The sequence below is a fragment of the Sus scrofa genome, chromosome 1, assembly GCF_000003025.6.
Source record: "Sus scrofa isolate TJ Tabasco breed Duroc chromosome 1, Sscrofa11.1, whole genome shotgun sequence".
Lineage (NCBI taxonomy): Eukaryota > Metazoa > Chordata > Mammalia > Artiodactyla > Suidae > Sus > Sus scrofa.
In genome coordinates this window covers 183,845,243-183,871,724 of record NC_010443.5, presented here as the reverse complement: position 1 = coordinate 183,871,724, position 26,482 = coordinate 183,845,243, and the positions used below count along the sequence as shown (strand labels likewise).

General features: G+C 40.2%; 2 protein-coding genes across 5 annotated transcripts in view; one reads left to right on the top strand and one right to left on the bottom strand.

Annotated features, from left to right (window-relative positions):
• The window catches only part of CGRRF1 (cell growth regulator with ring finger domain 1), a 40,345-nt gene extending 32,079 nt beyond the window's left edge, over nt 1–8,266 (bottom strand). The window contains exon 1 of one of the 2 annotated variants that reach the window (XR_002346942.1): nt 8,096–8,266. The gene's annotated coding sequence lies outside the window, so the exon portion shown is untranslated. The remainder of the gene's footprint in view (nt 1–8,095) is intronic. The other variant, XM_021102214.1, reaches the window with a different exon arrangement.
• GMFB (glia maturation factor, beta) lies at nt 8,329–25,053 on the top strand. 3 transcript variants are annotated; one of them, XM_021078803.1, is made up of 7 exons: nt 8,329–8,470; nt 13,208–13,304; nt 14,988–15,037; nt 15,739–15,788; nt 16,460–16,545; nt 19,710–19,783; nt 19,879–21,308. In XM_021078803.1, exons 1-7 carry the CDS (start codon nt 8,468–8,470, stop codon nt 19,903–19,905), a joined length of 387 nt encoding a protein of 128 aa, XP_020934462.1. In that variant the 5' UTR covers nt 8,329–8,467; the 3' UTR covers nt 19,906–21,308.

Here is a 26,482-nt window from a genome sequence, read left to right as displayed (position 1 = left end):
TATCACTCATCCCTCTTCCTCTTCCTTCATCCCCTCCAAATACTAATTTTAGACCTACTGAATCACCAATCTTCAGAAACACAGTAGAGATGCATGTATGTGTGGCCTGAAGTACATACTATTTGGGGGTCCATTCTAAGAGGGCAAACACAAAATACAGAGTTAAGTATAAGGCCTTAGAAGGAGCCTATGCAAGCCAGCGGCCCCAAACTTAAACTTCATCTATTTAGGCTGCTTTAAGCCTCACTTTTATGTATCACCAAGAACAAAATTGGAAAATGCCATGGAATGTTAGGTACATCCTGATTTCAGAGAAGTTAAAATGTTGGGGGAAAATGAATTTTAATATCAGTGAAAGAAACTATTTGAGGATCCCAGGATGGGCCATTGTATTAGTCATGATTCTCCAGAGAGGGACAGGGAGAGTCAGATTTATTATGAGGGATTAGCTCACATGATGATGGAGGCCAGGAGGTCTCACAGTCAGTCATCTACAAGCCAGAGAGCCAGGAAAGTTAGTGGGGTGATTCAGTCCAAGTCTGAAAGCCTGAGAACCCAGGGAATTGATGGCGTAAATCCCAGTGCAAGGGCAGAGAAGACCGCTGTTCCAGCTCAAGCAGGCATGCAGGGAGAAATGGGGGGCAGGGAAGGGAGGTGGTGTAAATTCCTCCTTCCTCTGCCTTTGGTTCTATTGATGCTCTCAACGGATTGGATGATGCTTACCCACAAGGGGGAGGGACATCGACTTTGCCAAGTGCACTAATTCAATGCTAATCTCATCCAGAGACAACTCACAGACACACCCAGAAGTAAGGTTGAATCTGAGCAACATGTGGAGAAGTCAAGTTGAAACATAAAATTAATCATCACAGCTCTGTACATAAGCTCTTCCTTTGCCTAAAAAGCCCTTTTTTCTTTCCTCCCCCTTCTCCTGGCAAATTTTAGCTGTTCTTAAGACTCAGCTCTGATATTCCCTTCTCTGGGAAGCCCTCCTGGACACTTCCCAACCCTTAAGGAGATGCCCCTCCCATAGCACCAAGTGTGGATCTATATGGGGTCCCCTTGACCCTGGTGAAAGCTATCTGGCCTATTAGGTCCCAACTCCCTGTATGCAGGAATGACACCTAGTTGACATGTGTGCCACCAGCACGTAACACATGTCTTGTAGCTGCTCAGCACCTCTTTCCCGGAGTAGGGGAGGAAAGGAGGGGTTCTTCTCCATCAGATAACTTGGCAGCACAAAGTAGCTATATGAGGCTCAAAAACTGTGTAACTCAGATGGAAAAAAAGAATGGCTCTTCTTTATTACCTATAACTGGTGTGATTTTGCTCTAGAATCTCTGCCCCATTGAAGAGCAGAGGGTGAAAGAGGACATTGGGAGCTTAAATTTATCAGTTAATGGTATGAAATTAGGAGTTCTGTTGTGGCGCAGTGGAAACGAATCTGACTAGGAACCATAACTTTATGGGTTTGATCCCTGGCCTCGCTCAGTGGGTTAAAGATCCGGTGTTGCCATTAGCTGTGCTGTAGGTTGCAGGTGAGGCTCAGATCTGTTGTTGTTGTGGCTCTGGTATAGGCCGGAAGCTGTAGCTCCTAACCTGGGAACCTCCATGTGCTGAGAGTACAGTCCTGAAAAATGCAAAAAAAAAAAAAAAAAAAAAAGGAATTATTCTCTTCAGGTTTAATTGGCCCTTTTAGGTGGCTGGTCTCTTTTAAGAAAACTTTTAGTCTCTTCTCCCTCTTCTCTTGCTTCTCCCCAAGGTGGTAGCTGGTTGTATGGGGCATTCATGGTAGGGCTGGGAAAAATGAGGCCACGTTCTGCACACCTGTGAGTCCTCAGTAGGGTGAAGCTTTTATTTGGCCTTTTGTGGCCTCAGGGGCAACCACTCCTGAGGTCCAGGGTTCTAGTTACTTACCTCTGGTTGTAAAGCCCTCAAGCACTAGTTTAGCTGGTTTGCCAGACTGTTCACTATCTCCAGTAGTACCGCCTGAGGGAACTATGAATATGTGGCTTCTCCTACTTATCCCCTGAGGCTACTAAGAACCTCACTAGGCCCCCTCTGCCATTGAACACTGTTGCTCCTGAGGGGCAAAGCCAAATGCAAGGCCTCTCCCCCTTTCCTGGAAGGAAAGTGGACAACACATTCCAATCTCTTCCACTTTCCCACCACCTCCCAGCTCCCCACTTTTGACACTTCAGCCTGGGGGTGAAGCCAGAACAGGTTGGGTGTGACTGCCTGTCTGTAGCACTTACCCGAGCCTGTGCTTCCCACGCTCCTCCAGATCAGAAAGGAGACTTTCTCTCCTTCCCACTCAGCAGGTACTTTCCTTATGTCATAGCCTCAGTTTTCTCCACCATATGGCGTATATTAAATGCCACCTTAAGTTTTGCCAAGGTCTGGATTTTGAAATGTTAATGGAGCTTTACAATTTTATAAAATCTTTCTCTTTTGGTAGTGTCTGGCTTTTTCAAGATTACCGTGTTTCTCCAGATTCAAAAATCCTATTTTGGTAGTCAAAATCTGCTTGCTTTCTTTTGCATTACTGATATCACGGTTCTGTTTATCCTTTGAGGCTTACAGATGCTTCATGCTGATCAAGGAGAAGGTCTCATTAGCAATTCAAAAAATGGTGGAGTTCCCGTTGTGGCGCAGCGGAAATGAATCCAACTAGGAACCATGAGGTTGCGGGTTTGGTCCCTGGCCCCGCTCAGTAGGTTAAGGATCCAGCATTGCCGTGGGCTGTGGTGTAGGTCGCAGACATGGCTCGGATCTGGTGTGGCTGTGGCTGTGGCCAGCAGCTGTAGCTCCAATTTGATCCCTAGCCTGGGAACCGCCATATGCCATGGGTGCGCCCCTGAAAAGACAAAAAATAAAAATAAAAAAATATTAACATTTAAAAAAATTATCTTCATTATATATATTGCTTGGAGCTGCCCACCCTTTCATTCATTCTATATGGTCTTTCCATATCCCACATTATTTCCTGGAAGATCAAATTTATCTCTGTTTTGGAGACATCAAGAGGAATGGTATAAGCACCATGACTCTAAGTTTCAAAGTTTAAGATAATCACCAAACAGCAGAATTGAACACATGGGCAATTTGGATCTCATGGTCTTAGATGTTGGGCTTCGGCCATCACCACTTGAAGCCAGTTCCAAATAAGCTGACACTGAGGATTAATGGGGTGCTTGGTCTCTGGACCAAAGCTTAGGACAGTCACCTAGAACAGCCATTCTCAACAGCCATTCGTGTCCTAACAATGTCTGGACACATTTGGGCTGTCACACCTGGCGAGGCACTACTGGCATCTAGTGAATAAAAAACAAGGATACTGCTAAACATTCTACAATGCACAGGACAACCCACCCACAGCAAGGAATCATCCAACTCCAAATGTCACTGCTGCTGAAGATTAGAAAAATTATACAGAAAATTTTATTGGTTTTAGGCACTTCTCATCGAATCACCATTTGCACCGCAGTCCAGGCCATGTATTCCCTGAGTGCTACAACAGTCTCCTCAATAGTTTATTTTTGCTTCTCTGTTTCCCACAGTTGGTTCTTGTTTTGTTTTAACATTTTTTAAATTTAATTTTTAATTTACATACAGAAAAATTCATCCTGTCTGGTGTACAGTTCATATCACCACAATCAAGATACAGAAGGGCAGCTGAATTTTCAGAGTCTTTACTATGTTATTTGGATCCGTCCCTCGCATGAGCCACTCTGGGTTAATCTGAGTCTTGGCAGTAGTTTATAATGCAGCTAAGCTCTCAAAGTCCTTGCCACGCTTCTGTGGGTGTGTCTTCACATGTGAAGCTTAGGGAAGTGCCCAGTGTCAATTCCAGTCTCTCCTCTCCAGGATTTCCTCTACACCCTCTGATTCCCAGGGCCCCTTTCCCCTGTTCTTCTTGCCTGAAAGATAGGAAATACTTGTTGTGCAAGAGTGTGACTGAGCCTGTCCTTCAGGTGAAATGCTAAGATAAAAGGGAGGAAAAAAAGAACTGGGATACCTCCATTGAGTTTTACAGAACAGGACCCTTTTCAAATTCTTCTGTGCAGAAAGATGGATTTTCTCTCAAGGTGGTAGGTGCTTGAGTCTCAGCCCTGCTGTGACAGTGCCAACTTGATTGATGTTGCCCTCAGGGGGCAGGGTTAGGAGAGAAAAAAGGGAGACTGCTTCTACACTCTCCTGTTCCCAGGGGCCTCTTTTCTTCATCCCCAGGATGGAAGGAAGGATTTCTTTTGGAAGTTTTGCTGATTCAGACTGATCTCAAGTCAGGCAGTAAAGGAGAAAAAAAGAACTAGGAAACTCACCAGCACTACACTAGTCATTTGTCAAGTTCTGACTTCCTGCAATTCCTAAAAATTTTTTTCTTCTTTTTAGGGCTTCATCTGCAGCATATGGAAAGTCCCAGGCTACAGGCTAAATCAGAGCTGTAGCTGCCGGCCTACACCACAGCAACGCCAGATCGGAGCCTCGTCTGCAACCTACACCACAGCTCAAGGCAACACCCAGGTCCTTAACCCACTGAGCAAGGCCAAAGATTGAACCCGAGTCCTCATGGATACTAGTCAGATTTGTAACCCACTGAGCCACAACGGGAAATCCTGTAAGGCCTAAAATTAAGGTGTAATATTATGTGCTGCCTTGACTTTGTGTTGAAATGGGGAATGACCTAACTGCAAGTTTCTATCCCCACTCTGCTCCCACAGATAAGGTCTTCTAGCCAAACAACCCTCCTTATCTTGGGGACCAAGCACAGTGCCTGCTGATCCCTGAGTAGTGGGTTTCAGTTCCCTGCCAGCTCATGGAATTATTCAAATAAGCCAATCACATCCTCCTGCAGGCACCAGAGGGCACCTCACCCTCTTGAAACTACAAAGCCTGCCTCCCACAGCCTCCAGCTGTTTACTCTGTTCCCAAGTGCACGGCATTTGGTGTCCCCCTGCTCCAGGCGTGAGTGTATGTGACTAAAAAAACAGCTGTCAATTTCACCTGCCAGTGTTGGGTGCTGTGTGTTGGGCTGGTCTCATAACTCTAGGGCAAGAATCCCTCTCTCATAAACAGGATGAAGAGGAGGCAATCAAAACACTTCCTTCCTCAATCCACCAACTATTCTGCTATTTATTCTCAGTCCTCATGTAGTTGCTTTTTATATTCTGTCCAGAGCTTTTAGTTGTAATCAATGGGAGAGAGAGACTGCAGCTGGCTTACTCCATCTTGGCTGGCCTTGGAAGTAACTCTATCCTGACAGTCTAACACAACAGAAGGATCCTTTTAGAAGGAAACTGAGTCAGAATGATTCTGCTAAAATGCCTAAGAGATTACGTCACTCCCCTGCTCAGTCCTGCCAATGGCACATCCTTGTGATCATTTCCGAGGCAAAGTCCTTGTGATTATTTACAAGGCTGTACAGAATCCAGCCCTCTAATCCCTCTATGATCTCACCTACAATTCACCCCAGCACCTCCAATCCAGTCATTTGACTGCTGTTTTGTCCCCCACAACATGCAGGCTTCTGCCTCAGGGTCTTTGCAATGCTAGTCCCTCTGTGTGAGATGTTCTTCCAGACACTGACATGGCTAATCAATAAGGCTAATCCCCACAGCTTTAAATCTTTGTTCAGACATGACCTTCCTAGTGAGGACTAGGATGACTTCTTTATTTGAAATAAAAAGTCTCTCACCCCCTGCATTCCAATATTCCTTTCCCTGTTCTTTTCCCCAGCACTAATCACCTTCTAGGATATAATATTTACTAACTTATTATCCTATTGTCTGCTATCTCCTCCTCCCTATTAGAATAGTTCCAGGATGGTAGGGGTTTTAGTCTGTGTTGGACCTTGGCATCCAGGACATAGCCGATACATAGTGGATCCTCAATAACTATTTGTTGAATGAATGAATAAGTAAGACTATGTAAGTAATATAAACACTTTAGCAAGGCTGTTAATACAGAGAAAGGAGGACTTAGAAAAATTCAGGCCAGGAATTCTCTCATGGTACAGCAGATTAAGGACCCAGCATTGCCACTGCAATGGCTTGAGGCACTGCTGTGGTTCGGGTTGGATCCCTGACCTGGGAACTTCCATACACTGCATGTGCAGCCAAAAAAAGAAAAAAAAGAAAAACTCAGGCCAGAAAAGATTATTCTAATTCTTTTTTTTTTTTCTTTTAATGGCCACACCTGCAGCATATGGAAGTTCCTGAGCTAGAGGTTGAATCTGCTGGTCTATGCCACATCTTCTGTGACCTACAGCCAGCTTGCAGCAGCACCGGATCCTTAACACACTGAGCAAGGCCAGGGATTGAACCAACATCCTCATGGATATTATATCGGGTTCTTAACCTCTGAGCCACAACAGGAATTCCAAGATTATTCTAATTCTGATCATCCCTCGATTTTTAAGTGGAAATGCTCTTTTCCTTTTGACCCTGATCTTGTCTTGATGTCAAATGCTTCCCCAAGATAAAACACATTTCGGTGACCTTTACATAAACTAATATTTACAGGTTCTTGATTTGTATAGGGTTACCCAAGCAGAAAAGTGCTGGAAAATATTCTGGAACTTTTTCCCCCTCAGAATAACCCAAGCCAGAACAGCATTCCCAAACATTTAAAATAGGTATAATTTTTTTTTTCTGGTGGCAAGAATATTCTACAGTCTGAGTTCAAGTAATATTTCTGTTCATAGTCTATATTCATTTTCCCACATAGTAAAATAAATCACATTTTCATCATTGTCCTTTTCTTGTCACTACATCCAGCCTCTGTCCAGCCTCTCTTGGGTCTACATGAGACTTTGCCCATTTCATAGCCAATAACATTGGGAAAACATTAAAAGAACAACATGAAAGGGGAAAACAATGGATTTACTATTTATCAGGTGAAATGTCATGTAGCTAAACATTAATTTTTTCACCTTTTCCTCTAATTCCTCTCATAGATGGAGAGAGGAGACGGGAAAAGATGGGGGTGGGGAAGAATCTATGCTAAACTCTAATATAATTGTTCATGGACTAATAACAATCATTTTCTCTCCCATCATTTCTTACATGGTACTAGGTGTCAAATTTACCAGTTCTCTTATCATAGTAAAAAGTATTATGGGGGCAGGTCACTAAGAGAATGTAGCTGAGCTGTGGAATTTCTTACTAGTTAAACTTTCTAGTTTTCTAATTTATGAGAAAACGTAGGTATTGGATCAAATTAAGTTATATATATATATATATTTTTTTTTTTTTTGTCTTTTTGCTATTTCTTTGGGCCGCTCCCGCGGCATATGGAGGTTCCCAGGCTAGGGGTCCAATCGGAGCTGTAGCCACCGGCCTACGCCAGAGCCACAGCAACGCGGGATCCGAGCCGCGTCTGCAACCTACACCACAGCTCAGGGCAACGCCGGATCATTAACCCACTGAGCAAGGGCAGGGATCGAACCCTCAACCTCATGGTTCCTAGTCGGATTCGTTAACCACTGTGCCACGACGGGAACTCCTAAGTTATATATTTTAACTCTGACTTAATGGTATTTATTAATATGCTAACAATTCATTAAATTTAACATTAAATATAAACTTTAAATATTCTAATAATCCAGTCTAATACTAATGAAGAAGGATGGCAGTGGGCGCATGTTCTGGAATTTTCTTTTTTCTCTGCTTCTTTCGTCATTCAGTAAATAAGAAGCAAGCATCAACTATGGACCATGCACCAGCTGAGGATAAGCTGTAAACTCCGTGAGCTCCTGCCCCAGTTAGCTTCTTTCATTGAAGACACGTGTACGAATTCTGAGTTCAAACCTTACTTCTTCCAAACCACCGGGTTCAAAAGTAAACTTGCCCCTACAGAAACTTCTTAATGCGCGATTAGGCAATGGCTCATGAGAACACTCATCTAGACATGAATCATCACGCAATCAGACTTGAATAAATAAACACCATCAAGAAAGAAATGTATTTACCAAGTCCCGCAAGGTGGTCAGAGTAGGGGCAAGGGTTCCGGAGAGGGTGAGAGGAAAGGCAGGTGTACCTAGGTTTGAGGGAGGTGGAATTTGAAAGGTAGGTTGGGGTCAAACACACACATTTACCATTGAAATCGTTGACTCAATCATGTCACCATGAAATTTCTCTCAGAGATTGAGGAGGGTTGAAAGGAAGCAAAAACTGGCTCGAATTTTGAGGATACATTTTGGCACTGGAAGTCCTCCACTCCGAATCCGATAGCGTCCACTGGAGGGTTCAAGAAACAGCGCGGGAGAAATGGAAGGGGCGGGGGCACTCGCGTTCCTGCGAAGTTTGAGCCGCGCCGGCCACCGTTGGCGGTCACGTGCTGCCCTGCAGCTGCCGCGTAGCTGGTGGGGGCGGCTCTGCCAGGCGCCGTGCAGGAACGGAGGCGGCAGCCGTGCCATTCTTAAAGGGGCCCAAGGGGAGGCGAAAGGCTGCTGACGGCCGGAAGGAAAATGGTGAGTTGCTGCCGGGGAGGGCGGGGGCCGGAGGGCTGGGCCAGCCCGCCGGGCTTTCCTGTTTGCCGAAGCCGGTATCGGCGGGCAGCGCCCCGGGTGGGTCGGCGGCCGCTTCCGGCCTGGCTGCTGGTAGTTTCTCTCTTGCTGCGAGTTGGCCCCCGCCCGCCGCCGCTGCCGCCTTTGCCAAGGGCAGCATCCTCCTGCCGGGCCCGGAGTCGACTCGCCCAGCAGGCTCGGGGACTGGGGTGCGGCCAGTAGGGGTGGGTCATGCTCACCGCGTCCTTCTGGATGGGGAGGTGGGGGCGGCTTCTAGCTTTTGCGCTGAAGGGTCAGAGGGGCCGGGGGTCTGGTCCTTCGGAGGAACTCCCCCAAACACCTGCTTCTCTGCAGGCCCGAGGGACCGGCAGGCGCCGAGTACCTTCCGCCTGGCCGCCTTTGCGGGGAAGGCTCGAATTTTGATTCCGTTCTTTCGGCATCGCGTTAAGCTTCCTGACGTGCTTCTAATGATTTTTCCTTATCCTTGCTTTCTTCGAGTTATGGCAGTTGGAAACCTTTCGACCCAGCGCTTTGACGCTTGATTTTAAAGTGACTGTCAAAAGCTTTCGTTTTTTGTGTCTGGGGGCTCTCGCTTCCTTTCTTGTGTGGTTTCGACCCCACGCGCAAAAATAAAGTGGATGATTTCACTGATTGCCCAAGCCGGGGTCTCCTGAATCTTTCTCATGGGATTTAAGAATATGCTTCTCATTTCTGTAATTAGAAATAAAACACAAAATTCCTGCTGTCCTTTTCTCTAACTCCCCATTCATTTTTCAACCCACCTTCATCGAATATATTTCATGGTCACTAAATCCAAGGGACTCTCTTCAATTCTCATCTTTCCTTATCTGTATTCTCAGTGTTGATCATGCTCTCCTCTTTGAAACATTCTCTTCCTTTGTGCTTCCCCCTTGGCTTCTAGAATACAAAACTCATTTTTCTTCTCTTGTTGGTCTGTCTGTGTCCCATGCAGCTCTCCTTCCCTGTACATCACAAGGAGTCCTGAGCTCTATCCTAATGCTTCATTTTCCATTCTGTATTCTTTCTCTCCTTTCTACATTCATTAGTTTCAGTTACTACCTACCTATGTGTAGATGACTTGTGAATTTGTATTGCAAATGTTGCTTCTGAGATCAGCCCTACCTATCCTGCTCTTTAGTTAGCATCCCCTGGAAAGAAAGCTTTCCCCACTTGAGTGCCTTAGAGCCTGCTTAGTGTCCAAAATAGAACTCCTTTTTCCCCTCAAACTTGGTCTTCCTCAGTGTTCCTTAACTTAGTGAAAGGTAGCACCATTTAAGTCTACTACACAAGCAAGAAGCCTAGGAGTCACATTTGTACTAATCCACGCCACCCAGTCTGTCCCAGCTCCTTTGTAGTGGTTAAGAGAGGGGGCTAAAGTCAGGCTGTCTGGGTTGAATCCTGGCTTCCATGGTTGTATAATTTTGGGAAAGATAGTTAACCTCTCTAAGCCTTAGTTTCTTGCAAAATGAGGATAATATGATACCCATTTCTTGGGGTTGTTTTGAGGATGAAGGGAGATCCATGTAAAGGACGTACAGCAGTGTTTTTTCTCATAGTGTTTAATACATATTAACAATTTCATTAGCAGTATTCACCTACTTCTCTTTATCCTCATCAACCTACTTTTTGTCTCTCATCTGGACTAGTCTTACCAGTTAACTTGTTTTGTTCTATTCATCCTGGCTCTCTGTTTCCTGCATACAGATCTGGTCAATTCCCTTGTCACCACCTGCTTAAAACACTTAGTGGCTTCCCTTTGCTCATAGGATGGAGACTAGTATATTTAATATGACCCACTGGGCCCTGTGTGGTCCAGCCCCTGCTAACCTCCTCTTGTACATGTTACAGCTCATTCTCTGTGCCTGAGTCACACTGACCTTTCATTGTATTAGATGTGCTGTGCTCACTTTAATCAAAGTGTCTCTGCCTAGGCAATTTTGTTCCTTTACATGCCTTTTTCAGACCGTGCTGTTGATCACTAGTCCTAAGTATTTGTAGCATGAAGTGTCTCTCCTTTCTAACTCTTAGCCTAGGTACAAACAAGAATATATTTTTTCACGTGATGATTTTGATGTTATCTGTTCTCCTATAGACTTTATAAAAAGCTCCTTAAAGGCAGGCCCATATTTTTAATCTATGTGTTTTATACAATTGTATCCTTAGCACTTAGCACAGGCTGACACTCATTAAATGTTCATTGTGTATTTAAACCAATAAATGACCACTTGAACTCAACTCTCCATTTAACTTTGTGTGTTAATTTTTACCATTATAGTGTTGTTTGCAAGGTGTTATACTCATTTTTAAATGCTTTTATTAACTGGAAGCAATTAGAGTTGGCTGAGTTGCGTCCTTTTTCTTGTAGGAAGGAATTGTTGGCCTTACGGTATTGGGAGCGGTGAAAATTAAAAAAGCTATGTAGATAAATCACAGAATGTTTTTCACTTCATTTATTATCTTTAGAGTATTGCATGAGCAACTCTCAGTATCAGAACTGGAAGATAAGATTTGTGACAAATTGCTCTTTGCCTACAAAAATCTAAAGTATTTATTAGTTTCTGCTAATGGGTTCTATCTTTGGTTGAAGATAGAATGCAAAATCTAGTTTTCTGATTTATATGTCTTTCTTGAAAGATGGGAGAAAATAGACTAGGGTTGAATACTACCTTCAGGAGCTCCATATGACTTAACATTTCTTTCTCTAAAGAGAATCTAAAGGATGGCCATACATGACGCCTGTAGAGCCTCATTTATTGGATGATATATATTGGTGGGATGTACTTTCTCATTGTATAAATAGCATGTCCATGGTATATCACACCTTACATATTACCAGTGTTATGAATTTAAAGGACAATTTAAATTGAAAGCCATTTCCTGTTGTAACATATGCCCTTAATTTACCCAACATAGGGTCACATTGCAGGCTTTTATTAAATTTTAATTCTAACTTAAAAATTAGAAGCCTTAATTCTCATGTGGAGATTCCCAGGCCAAGGGTCTAATTGGAGCTACAGCTGCTGGCCTGCACCACAGCCACAGCAATGCCAGATCCGAGCCTCGTCTGCGACCTATACCACAGCTCACGGCAACATGGGATCCTTAACCCACTGAGCAAGGCCAGAGATCAAACCCACAACCTCATGGTTCCTAGTTGGATTGTTTCCTCTGCATCACAACGGAAACTCCTCTACAAACCTTAATTCTTTTGGGTTATAATGAAACATGTATTTGGCATTGGTCTCAAAAGTCTTAATTTTCTGGAGAAGGAAGGGGAAACATATATGAAGAGACCAAAGAATGTGGACCATGTTTTAGAACCTGACTCAATTCAAACTTCACTGTACAAAAGGAAGACAAAATTAAAAAACAAAAACAATAAGGGGGAGTTGCTGACATGGCTCAGTGGAAACGAATCTGACTAGCATCCTTAAGGATACAGGTTCAATCCTTGGCCTCATTGAGTGGGTTAAGAATCTGGCGTTGCCATTAGCTGAGCTGTTGGTGTAGGTCGCAGACTCGGCTCGGATCCTGTGTTGCTGCGGCTGTGGAGTAGGTCAGCAGCTGCAGCTCCAATTCGACCCCTAGACTGGAAGCCTCCATACGCTGAGCGGGTATTAGCCCTAAAAAGACAAAAAGAAAAAAAAGAGAAGTGAGGGAAATTTGAACTTTGAATCTACTTAAATAATTGAGACTGGAATTATTGTTAATTTTTTTAAGGGGAGATATGGCACATACTGTCATTTTAATAATACATGTTAAAGTATTTACAGTTAGAATGACTTCTGGCCTTTGCTGTGTGATAGTCCCGTAGGGGCAGTATTGAAAGTTTTGGGTGAAATAAGATTAGCTATCTATTGATAATGGTTGAAGCTGAGTGTTAAAGTGCATAGGTTTTCACTATACTCTTCTCTACTTTTGTTTGTATTTGAAGTTTGACACATTAAAGAAAAAGATTTCCATCCTTGTGCTTGCAATCAGTAATACATTTGTACCATGAAGAGTGCTTTTGATCATTTCCTCACCAAATTTCTGGAGAAGCATCTTTAATATTTTTTCATAATTTATAGGAGTTTCTTTGAGTTTTTATACTTGTTTCACCTGGTTTTGCTTTCATAATTCTTAATAGCTCCTTTTAAAAAAATCCCTGTAGTCATTTAATTAAGATATAAAATGTAATTGGTCTTTTCTCTTAATGGTTCATTTCTCATACTTTTGCTTATTTTTATTTTTCATAATTGTTAAGACCCAAAAATGAACCAAGGCCTTATTAACTCTTAAGTTCAATAGGATTTTCCTATTTTTCCTGCATAGGGCAAAAAATACTTTCTAACGGCAATGATTTTTGACCTTTCCTGTATTCTTCTCTTCCTGTCCAGTTCTGATGAAATTGCACATTAGTAAGTGTCTTGATCTTTGGGATATTTAGTAGCCAAAGAGAAAGTTAAAGTATACTCTACATATAAGATGAACAAATGTCTATAATTTAATAATATAGATACAAAGGTTGATAGGTTTAAAAGCTCTTCAGGTGTTCATGTATTTCATGTTAATATGTTCCCATAATTGTGACATTTATGCATGTCGGTATAGCTTCTTAAAGGTATTAGGTTTATAACTTTAACATGTACATATATTGAACTCATGACATTTGATAACATGATTTTTTTTCTCTTGTAGAGCGAGTCTTTGGTGGTTTGTGATGTTGCTGAAGATTTAGTGGAAAAACTGAGAAAGTTTCGTTTTCGGAAAGAAACAAACAATGCTGCCATTATAAGTAAGCTAAAAGGGATTGTCTCCTTACCCTGGTCTTAGTTTGTTTTTATCCTATTGCTACGTCAAATAACCTGAACCTTGAGAAAGTAATTTGCTTCCTCCTATTTTAATTCTCCTTCCCCTTTTAGATCACTTTATTTATTTATTTATTTATTTATTTATTGTCTTTTTTGTTGTTGTTGTTGCTATTTCTTGGTTCTTGGGCCGCTCCCGCGGCATATGGAGGTTCCCAGGCTAGGGGTCCAATCGGAGCTGTAGCCACCGGCCTACGCCAGAGCCACAGCAACGCGGGATCCGAGCCGCGTCTGCAACCTACACCACAGCTCATGGCAACGCCGGATCGTTAACCCACTGAGCAAGGGCAGGGACCGAACCCGCAACCTCATGGTTCCTAGTTGGATTCGTTAACCACTGCGCCACGACGGGAACTCCTAGATCACTTTAAAAGTAAATAACAGCTGCTGTCACAGAGCAGAGGAGGAGTGTCCTCCCTCCCCCCTCAGCTGCCTACACAGCTCTGGAGATGATCATCTTGGTCACTTGGTCATTTGTAGGTGACCCATCCAACTCTATCTTTTAACTTCTCAGGGGACTGAAAATAGCCTGGCCAATCATCCTCAAACAAAAACCTTTGCCTGCACCTAAAATGGTACCGTTCAGCATTGTGTGCAGAGTGATTTGGGGTCATACTTCAATTCTAGAGTCCAACTCTAGGTTCATGGAGAGTACATTTAAGTGTCACTGACTTTTGACAATGGAAAGGATGATTTGCCTAGTGCCTCTTCCACAGTGAGCTGTATCTGTTGTTATGCAGATTTGTTTTATTTTCCTAGGGTAGTATTTAATATGTGGGTAGTGATTTAGATAAAGGAAGGATGAGGGGGTGAAAATGTAAAACTATAGGCTCTTAACAGATGCACCTGGCAATGTGAATTAGTGAGGTGGTGACAACTTGTCATGAGTTCTGGTTCTTTTACAAATACTACAACATAGGCATACAGTTCTTAAAAGTGAAAGTGTATGTTGGTGCCATTTTGCCACAAAGAGTAAAGCTATTTGAGATCATATAGGATCTCACAGAGTTTACTGTGAAATTAGTGCAAAACCAAAGATGGCTAACTTTTCAGAAAAGAACAGAGGCATAGATTATATAAACATATTTTGCTTTTTGCTTTGGATTATGTTACATATATTTGGATAGAGATTTTGCTGCTCTTTGGTAATTCAGAATAATCATCCTGCACCATGAAATTCTAACTCTGGAGAAGCTAGTAATCTGCCATTTGTTCCATCCTGACCCTTGGTCCACTTTTCACTTGCAGTTAAAAGCATGTTCAATAAACCAGTCTCAGTCACAGAGAGCTTTTCACACCTTTTATCATCTTGAAAGTTGCTTTTTGGAGTTACAAAATTTTATATATACACAGTAAATGTAAGGGGTTGACCTAAAGGTTCTAAATAAGCGAATTAGGTGCTGGGAATTGTGGGTAAAAGCTTTTAAATGCTGACTACCTGAAAAGTAAGACTGGTTAATAGACCATAAAGTAAAAAGTGTGAATGAGTTTTCTGCTTCTGTTTCTTCATGTTTTAATGTTGGATGGCAAAAAAGGGCTAGGTCCCTGAGGGTTGGGAGATCAAGGTCACATTAGAATCACAATTTACTCATACTGTATTTTTATTCTAGTGAAAATTGATAAGGATAAACGCCTGGTGGTGCTGGATGAAGAGCTTGAGGTTTGTTTGATCAGATAAATACAGTTTTACAATTAAGCAATTATTATTACCCTAAAATCTGCTATATTAGTTACATGTATTTCTAAAATGTGTTCTAAACCTTTAAATACATGCTCGTTATGCATAATAAACATGTGCTAATTATTGTGCAATGCACTGTCTTGCTCATTTAATTGCCTTCCATAAAATATTAATGAAATCAATGTAATAAGTGGTAGAAATTAGGGCTGTTTGTCTGATTAAAAACTGTATCAGCTTTATATAATTTGCTTCTAAATTGCTTGGCCAGTAATTAAAAACTAAAACCCTATAACTTAAATATTTAATCTGTCAAGTTAAGCAACCACTTTAGAATGAAAAGAAATAACTCTTTTCCCCTAAATCAGATGTTGTTGCTCCTTGGGGTTTGCTTATCTCACTTAGTATTTTTCACAGTTGGAACATGAGCATAGACTAATCTGTCTCTCAGCCCCATGTTTAGTTAATAAATGGAACTAAACCAACTGGGCTGGAGTGAGCTATCATTGGATTCAGGATTAAATAACCTCAGCTTTTGTACAATTTAGTAAGATAAAAGTTTATGTTATGGTATAAAATTGGGAATTTATACCTGTTAGTAGAATAGGTGCTTGGTGTATCTCTTAAGAATTTATGGGTAAGAAAATGCTTAAAAAAAAATTTTTTTTTTTTAATGGTGACAGGGTATTTCACCAGATGAACTTAAAGATGAACTACCTGAACGACAACCTCGATATCCTTTTCTTAGTGCTTTAAAAAATTTTGTTTTCTTTAGTAGTCACAGTTTTATTCATGAAGTTCATTTGTTCAACTTTTAAAAGACATACATTTTACAAAATTTTCTTCTATGTTATCATGACCAAATTAAGATGTATGTGCATATTGGAAAAAACCAAAAAAGTTTATGTGTGTGTGTGTGTGTGTGTGTGTGTGTTTGGCATCTCTGCAGCATGTGGAGTTTCCAGGCCAGGGATCAGATCAAAGACGCAGTTGTGACCTACATGGAAGTAGAAGCAACACAAGGTCATTAACCCACTGTGCTGAGCTGGGGACCTAATCTGCATCCCAGCACTCCAAAGATGCTGCTGATACTGTTGTGCCACAGCAGGATCTCCTAACATATATATATATATATATATATATGTTTTAATTACCCTTATTATTATGTGTTCACAATAAAAATTAAGAGAAAAATCCATATTAAATCCATACTTTTAATAAATTTATTTGCAAGAGACTATATGATTTTATAACTTATCTTTGGGGCCTATTTATAATTTTGTGCAAAGATAGTAAATAATGAAGGTGTGGCCTAAATGGGTAGGGTGTACTTTCTTTCAGAAGTTTGTTGATAAGTACTTGTCTCTAATAGAGCAGTAACTTTAGTTTCTTTAACTTGAGAAAAACCTTCATTGTGTATAGTTATAAATATCAACATGATGACGGAAGAGTTTCATACCCTCTGTGCTTTATTTTCTCCAGTCCTGTTGGTAAGTGAATTTCTTTACATAGTGCGTATTTGGTTCTGATCAAATTAAACCATTTTTATACTGGACAGATTTTATGCTGAAGTTTTAAGGATGAAAAGTGTTGAATAACCTAAATTGTGGAGTGTGAACATGGGCATGCACACATGAATGCACCCCTAAAAAGAAGTTATGATAAAGCACCATCCCACAGAACTTGCTTTTCTTAGGATAAATTCCTAGAAGTGTAATTGTTAGGTCAAATTATACGTACATGTAAAGGAAATTGAAATGTAATGGCATTTTATGGGCAGAAGACCAAGATAGACGTTTCTCCAAAGAAGACATATGGATGGCCAGGAGGCTCATGAAAAATATTCAGTATCACTAATTATTAGAGAAATGCAAATCAAAACTCAGTGAGGTACCACCTCACACCATCATTAATGGCCACAATGGCCATCAGAATGGCCATCATTAATAAGTCCACAAATAACAAATGCTGATCGGGGTGTGGAGAAAGGAAACCCTCCTATGCTGTTGATGGGAATGTAAGTTGGTACAAACACTGTGGAAGAGTATGGAGGTTCCTCAGAAACGGAATATAGAATTATCATATAATCCAGCAATCCCACTTGTGGGTGTATATCCATATCAAACTGTAATTTAAGAAGATAAATGCACTGTTACGTTCATAGCAGCGCTATTTGCAATAGCCAAGACATGGAAGCAACCTAAATGTCCATTGATGGATGAATGGATTAGGAAGATGTGGTACATATATAAAGTGGAATATGACTCAGCCATAAAAAAAATGAAATAATGCCATTCGCAGCAATACGGCTGCAACTAGAGATTCTCATACTAAGTGAAGTAAGGAAGAGAAAGACAAATACCATATGATATCACTTACATGTGGAATGTAAAATGTGGCACAAATGAACCTGTCTGCAAAACAGACTCACAGAGAACAGACATGTGGTTGCCAAGAGGGAGGAGAGGGAGTGGGATGGACTGGGAATTTGGGGTTAGTAGATGCAAACTTTTTTTTTTTTTTTTTTTTTTTTTTGTCCTTTTGCCATTTCTTGGACTGCTCCCACAGCATATGGAGGTTCCCAGGCTAGGAGTTGAATCAGAGCTGTAGCCACCGGCCTACACCAGAGCCGCAGCAATGCAGGATCCGAGTCGTGTCTGCAACCTACACCACAGATCATGGCAATGCCGGATCCTTAACCCACTGAGCAAGGCCAGGGATTGAACCCAAAACCTCATGGTTCCTAGTCAGATTCGTTAACCACTGAGCCACGACGGGAACTCCATAGATGCAAAGTATTATATTTAGAATGGATAAGCAATGATGTCCCAATGTATAGCATCAGGAATTATATCCAATCTCTTGGGATAGACCATATGGAAGATAATGTAAAGAAGGGAATGGAGGAGTTCCCGTCGTGGCGCAGTGGTTAACGAATCCGACTAGGAACCATGAGGTTGCGGGTTCGATCCCTGCCCTTGCTCAGTGGGTTAATGATCCGGCGTTGCCGTGAGCTGTGGTGTAGGTTGCAGACGCGGCTTGGATCCTGCATTGCTGTGGCTCTGGCGTAGGCCGGTGGCTACAGCTCCGATTGGACCCCTAGCCTGGGAACCTCCATATGCCGCGGAAGCGGCCCAAGAAATAGCACAAAAAAAAAAAGAAGGGAATGGATATGAGTATGACTGGATAATTTTATTGTACAGCAGAAATTTTTTTTTTTTTTTTTTTTTTTTTTTTTTGTCTTTTTGCTATTTCTTGGGCTGCTCCCGCGGCATATGGAGGTTCCCAGGCTAGGAGTTGAATCGGAGCTTTAGCCACCGGCCTACGCCTACGCCAGAGCCACAGCAATGCGGGATCCGAGCCGCGTCTGCAACCTACACCACAGCTCACGGCAACGCCGGATCATTAACCCACTGAGCAAGGGCAGGGACCGAGGGACTGAACCCTCAACCTCATGGTTCCTAGTCGGATTCGTTAACCACTGCGCCACGACGGGAACTCCCTGTATAGCAGAAATTGACGTAACATTGTAAATCAACTGTACTTTAAAAAAAGAAAAAATGTAATGACGTTTTAAGATATCAAAAGTACCTTTTTTTCCGTATTTCAGTTTTGTCTTTTGTTTTTCTGAGCCTGATGTTTTGCCTTTATTGGGATCAAGGTTGGTGGGCCCAGGGTTTGTTGTTTTTTTGGGTTTTTTTTGGTCCTTTCTAGGGCTGCACCCGCTGCATAGGGTGGTTCCCAGGCTAGGGTCTAATAGGAGCTGTAGTCGCCAGCCTACTCCAGAGCCACAGCAACGCAGGATCCGAGCTGCGCCTGCAACCTATACCACAGCTCATGGCAACACCTCCTTAACCTACTGAGCGAGGCCAGGGATCGAACCCGCAACCTCATGGTCCCTACTGGGGTTCATTAACCACTGAGCCATGACGGGAACTCCTCCATATTTCAGTTTTGTCTATAGGTGTGTGAATTTTGTGTATGACTATGTATATTTGTGTTTATCTTTAAAATAGTAGTTACTAGTGATATGCCTGTAATCTTGAGAAGAGTCTGAGTAGCTTACATTGGATATTAAAATAGCTTATTGGTATTTAAGGTATCCTTATCACCATAACTCCTCTGCTACCCACAGTTGTTTTTGCTCACTGAACTCCTCCCTAAATTTTATTATTTCTGTCATTTACATAGCACTTAAAATATACTGCAGTCTCTTTTTTTTTAGTTAATTTGTAAGCAGGCTGTAACATTTTTGCAGAGCAAATCTCCCCACCCACTGGCCCACCAGCATCCCCAAACCTATATATATTAGGCATCTGTAAAATTGATTTTGATATTTATCATCAAAATTAAGATAGTGCTGAAAAGGTTTATATCATTTACAAGGCTTTAAAAATCAAGATCTACAGAGATCTAGCCTCATTCATTTTTGCTGACCTAAGCCTTGTTCATTAGTAATTTAGCTATGTCCCTTTGTGCAGGTACTATGCAGTGTAAGACTCTCAAAATATAGGCTTTACACATTTAGACAGAAGTTTTTGTAAACTCTGTAGCCTAGGAAATCCTAAATATGTCATTTTTAAAGGGAAATAGTGAAAACTCATCACTTTTTAAATACCTAAATCTCATTTCTACTCTAATCTCTCTCTTCCAGGATGTAAGCCTGAACAACAGATGATGTATGCTGGGAGTAAGAATAAGCTAGTCCAAACAGCTGAACTAACCAAGGTGGTATTTCTCTTTTACTTGCTTGTTGAGACAATATTTTCCATTTGTAAATAGAGCAATACCTAAATAATTTGATTCCTTCTTTCTTTATGCAGATGAAAGTCTTTAGAACAGCACAGTAAGTTAGAGCTTGTTATTTATTGGAAATAGAATGATAAAAGTCTTTAACCAAAAGTGTTTTTTGAATGGAAATAAGTTGATTAGAAGAAATCACATTCACAATGTAGACAACTTTAGAAAAGCCACTGTAACTATTCAGTTGATTGAGAACTTTTCTCCTTCCATAATGTAGTTTCTAATAGACTTGAAGGCAGAATTGGAACTTCTTTGAGCCCTTACTAGAGACTTAATGAACCAAATTCTGTGCAAGGATTTAATATTATGCAGTTAACTGTATTATTTCCCAATCTAAAATTAAAATTTTAAAAAGACTCATTAATACTAGCTTTAAGTTAGAACACTCTGTTTCATATGAGACACTTGCTTTAAGATTAAACATGTCCCTGTTGTATCATGGCATTTTTAAAGGTTAAAGGTAAGAAGAATAGTTGTTCTCAAACTTTAATTTCCATATGTTAATTTCAGTTGAAGTGTATTCATTTAAGGTTCTGAAATATAATATTATATCACTGAAACAGTATGAAATAGTATTTCCTTTCAGGTTTTATCCTAAGGACAGCATCAGTGTTTTTCCCTTGGGTGCTTGACCATCAACCCAGAGGATGTTTTTAAGTTCCCTCTGCTTTTTCCCTGTAGTTCTGGTGATTGTCATTGATTCCACCAACTTACAGACACTGCTTTTCCTCATTTGTGCCATGGGAGTACCTACATTTGCTCTTTTGGAGTTGGGTGGTTAGGAACGAGCTCTGTTAACAGCCCCATGTCAGTTCTCATCCTGGGCATACCCTAAAGTGCCAGAATTAAGGCGTTAAATTTGCAGGTTACTTTTACAAGTAATCTGTGCGGTTGATGGTCAAACTCACATTTGGTAACTCGGAGAACTGAGGTTCCAGGGGATGAGCAACTTGTCTTGGGTTGCTTGTTAGTACATGTCAGAGCTAGGATTCAGGCTCACATCCGGTCTGAAATCCCATCCTCACTTCTGTCTTCGATTGTCTCATTATAGCTGTGATTCTTTCTGGGCCTGTGTGTGTTCAGATGTTGGCTGGGGCTCTGTGTCCTGGACCTCTAATCAAGCTTTATCAAAACAGCTGGGATTTCCTCCACCTGTGGAGGATCAGCGCATGTTCTTCCAGTTCCTAACTAGATTGACTATATAGCTCTATATACTGGGGTGTCTCTTTTAGTGGGTACTATTTACAGAACTGCTCTTTTAGAATATTTGTAGATTTGTGCTTTTAAGAGAGTTTTGATTTTATGCCGTCTTGATTGCCAAACTTTGCTTACCTAGCCATTTAAAAAAAGTAAAGCTGTATTTAATTTCCACAGATTAAGTCATGACCAACATGAAAGGAAGGAGGATTTGGTATTTATTACTCAAACGTACAATGTATTTGATTTTTTTCTTAAGGTATTTGAAATAAGAAATACTGAAGACCTAACTGAAGAATGGTTACGTGAGAAACTTGGATTTTTCCACTAATGTGAACTTCTGTGTTTCTAAAGTATTTATGTATTAACCTGACCATACTGGAACCAGACATAAATACTTATTTATGCCTAAAAAATGCACTGTTACTTACAGTTTGTTTCCTGCAGTAAAGAAAAATTCTTCATTTGTTCAAAGTTTGAACAAAGGGGAAATCATCTTCATAGTAATGAAACTTTGTAAAGTGTTTCCTTATATTTGTAATTGTTAGGTGGACACTTCTCTCCAGGGACTTTTTGCACTCTTGTGACTAATTTCTATAACTTATGGTTCAGAATTTGTTACTACTTACAGACACCATTGGAAAGTGGGTATTAGATTGTGATAGACAACAGTTGCCTCCTTTTGACAAATAACTGGATATTAGCAGTTTATATATGAAAATAGCATATTATCACTTGCCAAATCTTTGAAATCAATTTGGGATAAGGGAGTTGAGTGACCCAATTTTGAGCCGTGACTAATAATTTACTGTAGTGTAACCTATATTATAAGTACTTTTTCATCAATTCCATGCCTTCTTTAGTTTTCTATATCTTTTTAATAATCAAGTCCAGAAACTTTTCATCAATTGCTTGTTCTTAAGATCTGGAAGTTAGATTTTATAATAAAGTTGTGACTATTAAGTTTTCTTCTTATAGAAAATAGCATTTTAGTCTTAGAAATTGATGGATTGTAACTAATCAAGGGCTTCATTGTGTCATTTCTAGATAGTTTTGAATCTAGTTAACAAGACTTTATTTATAAAGCACCTCTTAATGTTGTCCTGTGAATACTAGTTATTTTACATGTGTTAATACTGTGCCTTTGATTTGTTAGCTTTAAAGTTAGTTTAAGACTTTTACACTGCCAGTATTCCAGATTGGATGAAATTAATACTTTTGTAAAGGGTCCAAATAAAACAATTTTTTCTAATATAGGTATCTGAAATTTGTAATAAAATCAACTTAGTATTTTAAAAATTCCAACTATCTACTTGCATTGGTGTGTATATGGCAGTTGAGAATTATAATTTGGGGTATATTTGTGACGAGTTTTGTGCCATAGGAAAAAAATGACTTACCTTAAAACTTTGGCCATAGTTAATGACATTAACGCATCAGTAGAAATCACACCTTATATCCTAAGTGTCAGAAGACATTCTAAACTGGCTACCTGTATTGTCAAATGACAGCATCCTTGACATTTTTAAAGCAAGGATTCTTGATATATAGTTTCCTTTAAGAACATATAAGAAACTCTTTAACACAATCTTGACATTAATTTGACAGAAGATCTTGTGACCCTAAAGACAAACCAAATTTGGTGAGTGAATTCTTACGTTAAGAATATCTTAATCATTTCAGAACTAGGAAAGGCATTTCTTTATGTTGGCATATCCCCCATTCATATGTTTTGTGTTTTTACTTTTGAGGTTTCTGTGCCAACTTTAATAAAGAGGCAAAGATAGTTGGAATTTTCACAATATTGAATCTTTTGTTCCCAACACTGTTTGGCTTTACTTAATCTAAAACACAGGAAGCAATAGGAAGTTAGTTGGAGATGAGGACGTGCTAGAGTGGGTATTTGTTTTGATTAATGAGTAGGGAAAGGTTCTTTATTCCAATTTCCAGAGAGAGAACTTCACCCAGGAAGTTTAAGAATCCTTTAAACAGTTATTTTGATATTGGAGAATAATGCTTGTAATTCAGCAGAAATGCAAATGTAATCCAGGTGAATGGAGACTTTTGCTAATATTTTTGAATGAAGGAAGTAAGATTTTGTTTCACCTGGTTTGCAGCAGTAAGAGACACTAGTGCTGCAAAAATGCATTTTTTTAGTGAGGTTCCTTATTTTGTCTTGCATGTTTTAGGTGGGTTTTTTTGTTTTGTTTTTTAATTGGGATGTCCTCCATAATGTCAGATAATATTGACTTCCATACACAGAACCCTTAGTTCCCTTGGTCTCTTAACAGGGGCAAAGAGCTGTGATAAACCATGCTTTTTTGAGCTTGTCAGATTCCTTATCAATAACATATATTTTTGCAAGACAATAAATAGATGAGGTTAGGGAATCAGTAGGACGTTTTTTCACTTCCTCTGTCCTATAGGGAGAGTTACAGATCCCTTTTCCTAGAGTGTTCTCAGACTTAATATAAATTACTCTTTCATCTAACCAAATTTTGCATTGTTCTTTTTAAGTGTATTTCCTATTATCTCGTTTTCTGCCTTCTCTCAAATAGTAACCCCAGAGTTCCTAATTCCAATTTTTACATTCCATTTCTGGTACAGCCATTCCCATTCAGCCTTAAATCTTAACCTTTCCATTTTGGCAACAGCTTTTTTTCCTGGGAACCTCCTTCATGGTCTTCTAAGTCAGCATTAGTTTTAAAATTGTTGGCCTTGCGTAAGTTCTGCATAGCATCTAATGTTGTCAAAATAGAACCAACTAGTAATCACAGTATGTTTTTGGTACGGTTTTTGTGGCAACATAAATGACATATGAAGAAAATTGTTCTCAGGTTACTATACTGAAATTCCAAAATGTCAAAAGTTTTGAATAGTATTCACTTGTTCTGGTATTGAAGCAATTATGTTAGGAAAAAAGTTGTTTGACGACTGTTTTTGTTTAATTGACTCTAAAATAAATGTTCAAATTGTCTATTTCTAAAAAGTTTACTAAATACCTAGTGCGGTAAAATATAACTCTTGTTTAAGAGGGTGTTGCTAAATTTTGTGTTGTCATTACTAAATGATCTTTGTAGCAAAATGTCTGTAGTACTTTTCTCTCCCTTTTTGTCTCCTATTTTCAGGAGTCAAACATAGCCATAAACTGTATCTGGTCTGACACTTTAACTAAAAATTTTCCAGTTAAAGGAGTTTTTTGCCAAATTAAATTTGGCCATCTTTGTTCCTCACCCAGATAGCTAGTACAGAAGGTGTACTAAAAAATACGTTTGGACTACTTTGAAACATGAGCAATGTCATTAATCCATACTGTGGACTAGTGATGAAAAGATATTTTCATAAGAGTTTAAATGCTGATATTTGGTGAAAGTAGAGTAACTTGTAATCTATCAATTCAAATATTGTTAGAACAGTTGCTTTCCTTATTTGTTCAATGACTGATAATACTGGACTCTACAGAATTTGAGCCTTTACAACTTATGTGAAGAAGTGTCTCAAACATTTCTGGACAAATCTTATTTTGTATTTCCGGAAGAATGTAAATCTTTTAGGCCGCTTAACACCAATGGTCCCAGTTGAATATTCTTGAGAAATTTCCTATTATGCCATCTGACATTTCAAATCAGTGATCATCTTCCTCTGATATTTAAAACAGCTACATTAAGGTTGTGATAGAAACTGTTTTCTTGCTTTTTGGAATATAGTTCATACACATGCAATTACTTGAATATTGTTTGAGATCATTAACATGCCAGGGTAGTTCCCACTGATATAGACGGTCCAATGTAATCTCATTCAGGAGGCCTGAAACATTTCTGGTTTAGTCTTGTGAATTTTAACAGTTTCCTGTCATCGTTTAACAAAATCAACAGCTGGCACAACTTCTGAAGCTGTGGTTTCAGTCTGTGCAAGTTCATATTGCATGTTTATTTTGGACAGTCTTCTGTTAAGCATGGTGCTTGTACTGGTTTAAATAAAATGTTAACATGAAAGGACTTCTAGATTTTCATTTTTTACTCGCCTGCTCTCCCTTTTGTCTTTTTTGCCTTTTTTTTTTTTTTTTTTTTTTTTTTTTTGCTGTTTCTTGGGCCGCTCCCACGGCATATGGAGGTTCCCAGGCGAGGGGTCGAATTGGAGTTGTAGCCACCGGCCTAAGCCGGAGCCATAGCAACTTGGGACCAGCCTACACCAGAACCATAGCAACGCAGGATCTGAGCCATGTCTGTGACCTCCACCACAGCTCACGGCAATGCCAGATCCTTAACCCACTGAGCAAGGCCAGGGATCGAACCCAAAACCTCATGGTTCCTGGTTGGATTCGTTAGCCACTGAGCCACAACGGGAACTCCTCCCTTTTGGAGTTGCCATTACCTGCCTGGCTCAGTTGTATTTGTGTGAATCATAGAGATTCAGTTGTTTATCTGGAAAAACCGAGAGGCAAAATAAGTGTATCACTTGGTAAAAGTAGGATGAGGGGAGGGAAAATGTAATGAGATTATAAAAATTTTTTATTCAAGTAGGTCCGATGCTAAAATGATTTGTTTGTAGGGGCAGAAGGCATTATTTCAAAAGATGAATCCTTGCATTCAAATGGAAAACTAAATTAGAAGGGCTAAGAAATCAAATTAAATTGAAAGATCTTTTATTGAATATAGTTGATCACTATTTATTAAACATCCATTAAAGATCCATTTTGCCTTTATTGTAGGCTGTTGTCCATGGTTTGTGCGTCATATGTATCTATTGAATGAATACAAATCACTGATACTTAAATAGTGTTTAGACTTCACCATATACTTCTTGTGATTGACTATGGAGTAGAATCACAATTTGTTTAGGTTGTGGCATTCCCATCATGGCTCAGCAGTTAACGAACTTGACTAGCACACATGAGGACGCAGGTTCGATTCCTGGCCTCACTCAGTGGGTTAAGTATTGCTGTGAGTGTGGTGTAGGTTGCAGACGCAGCTCGTATCCTGCGTGGCTGTGGCTGTGGCTGTGGCGTAGGCTGGCAGCTGTAGCTCCGATTCAACCTCTATCCTGGGAACCTCCATATGCCGTGGCTGTGGCCCTAAAAAAACAAAAAGATACGCACACAAAAAAAATTGTTTATGGTCATGGAAGGAGTTGTTTACACCTTCCTATACTCAAGAATCTCACACGGAGAATTGGCCAAACGGAGGAAATACCTTATTTCTCAAATTTGGCCATTTAGTTACTCAAACAGCCAGCTTCTAAATTTTTTCAACTTCATTGTCTTTTTGTCCTTTTCAGTTTTCAGCAGCATAAAACATTTCTAATCACTTACTTCACAGTGAGGATCCACTCCCATTTGCATGAGGGTGCACCCTGAGTGGACTCTCTATCCTTGTCGTGTATTTTTAGCTATGTTGGGAAGACAATTAAAGATCTTACAGCTGAGCA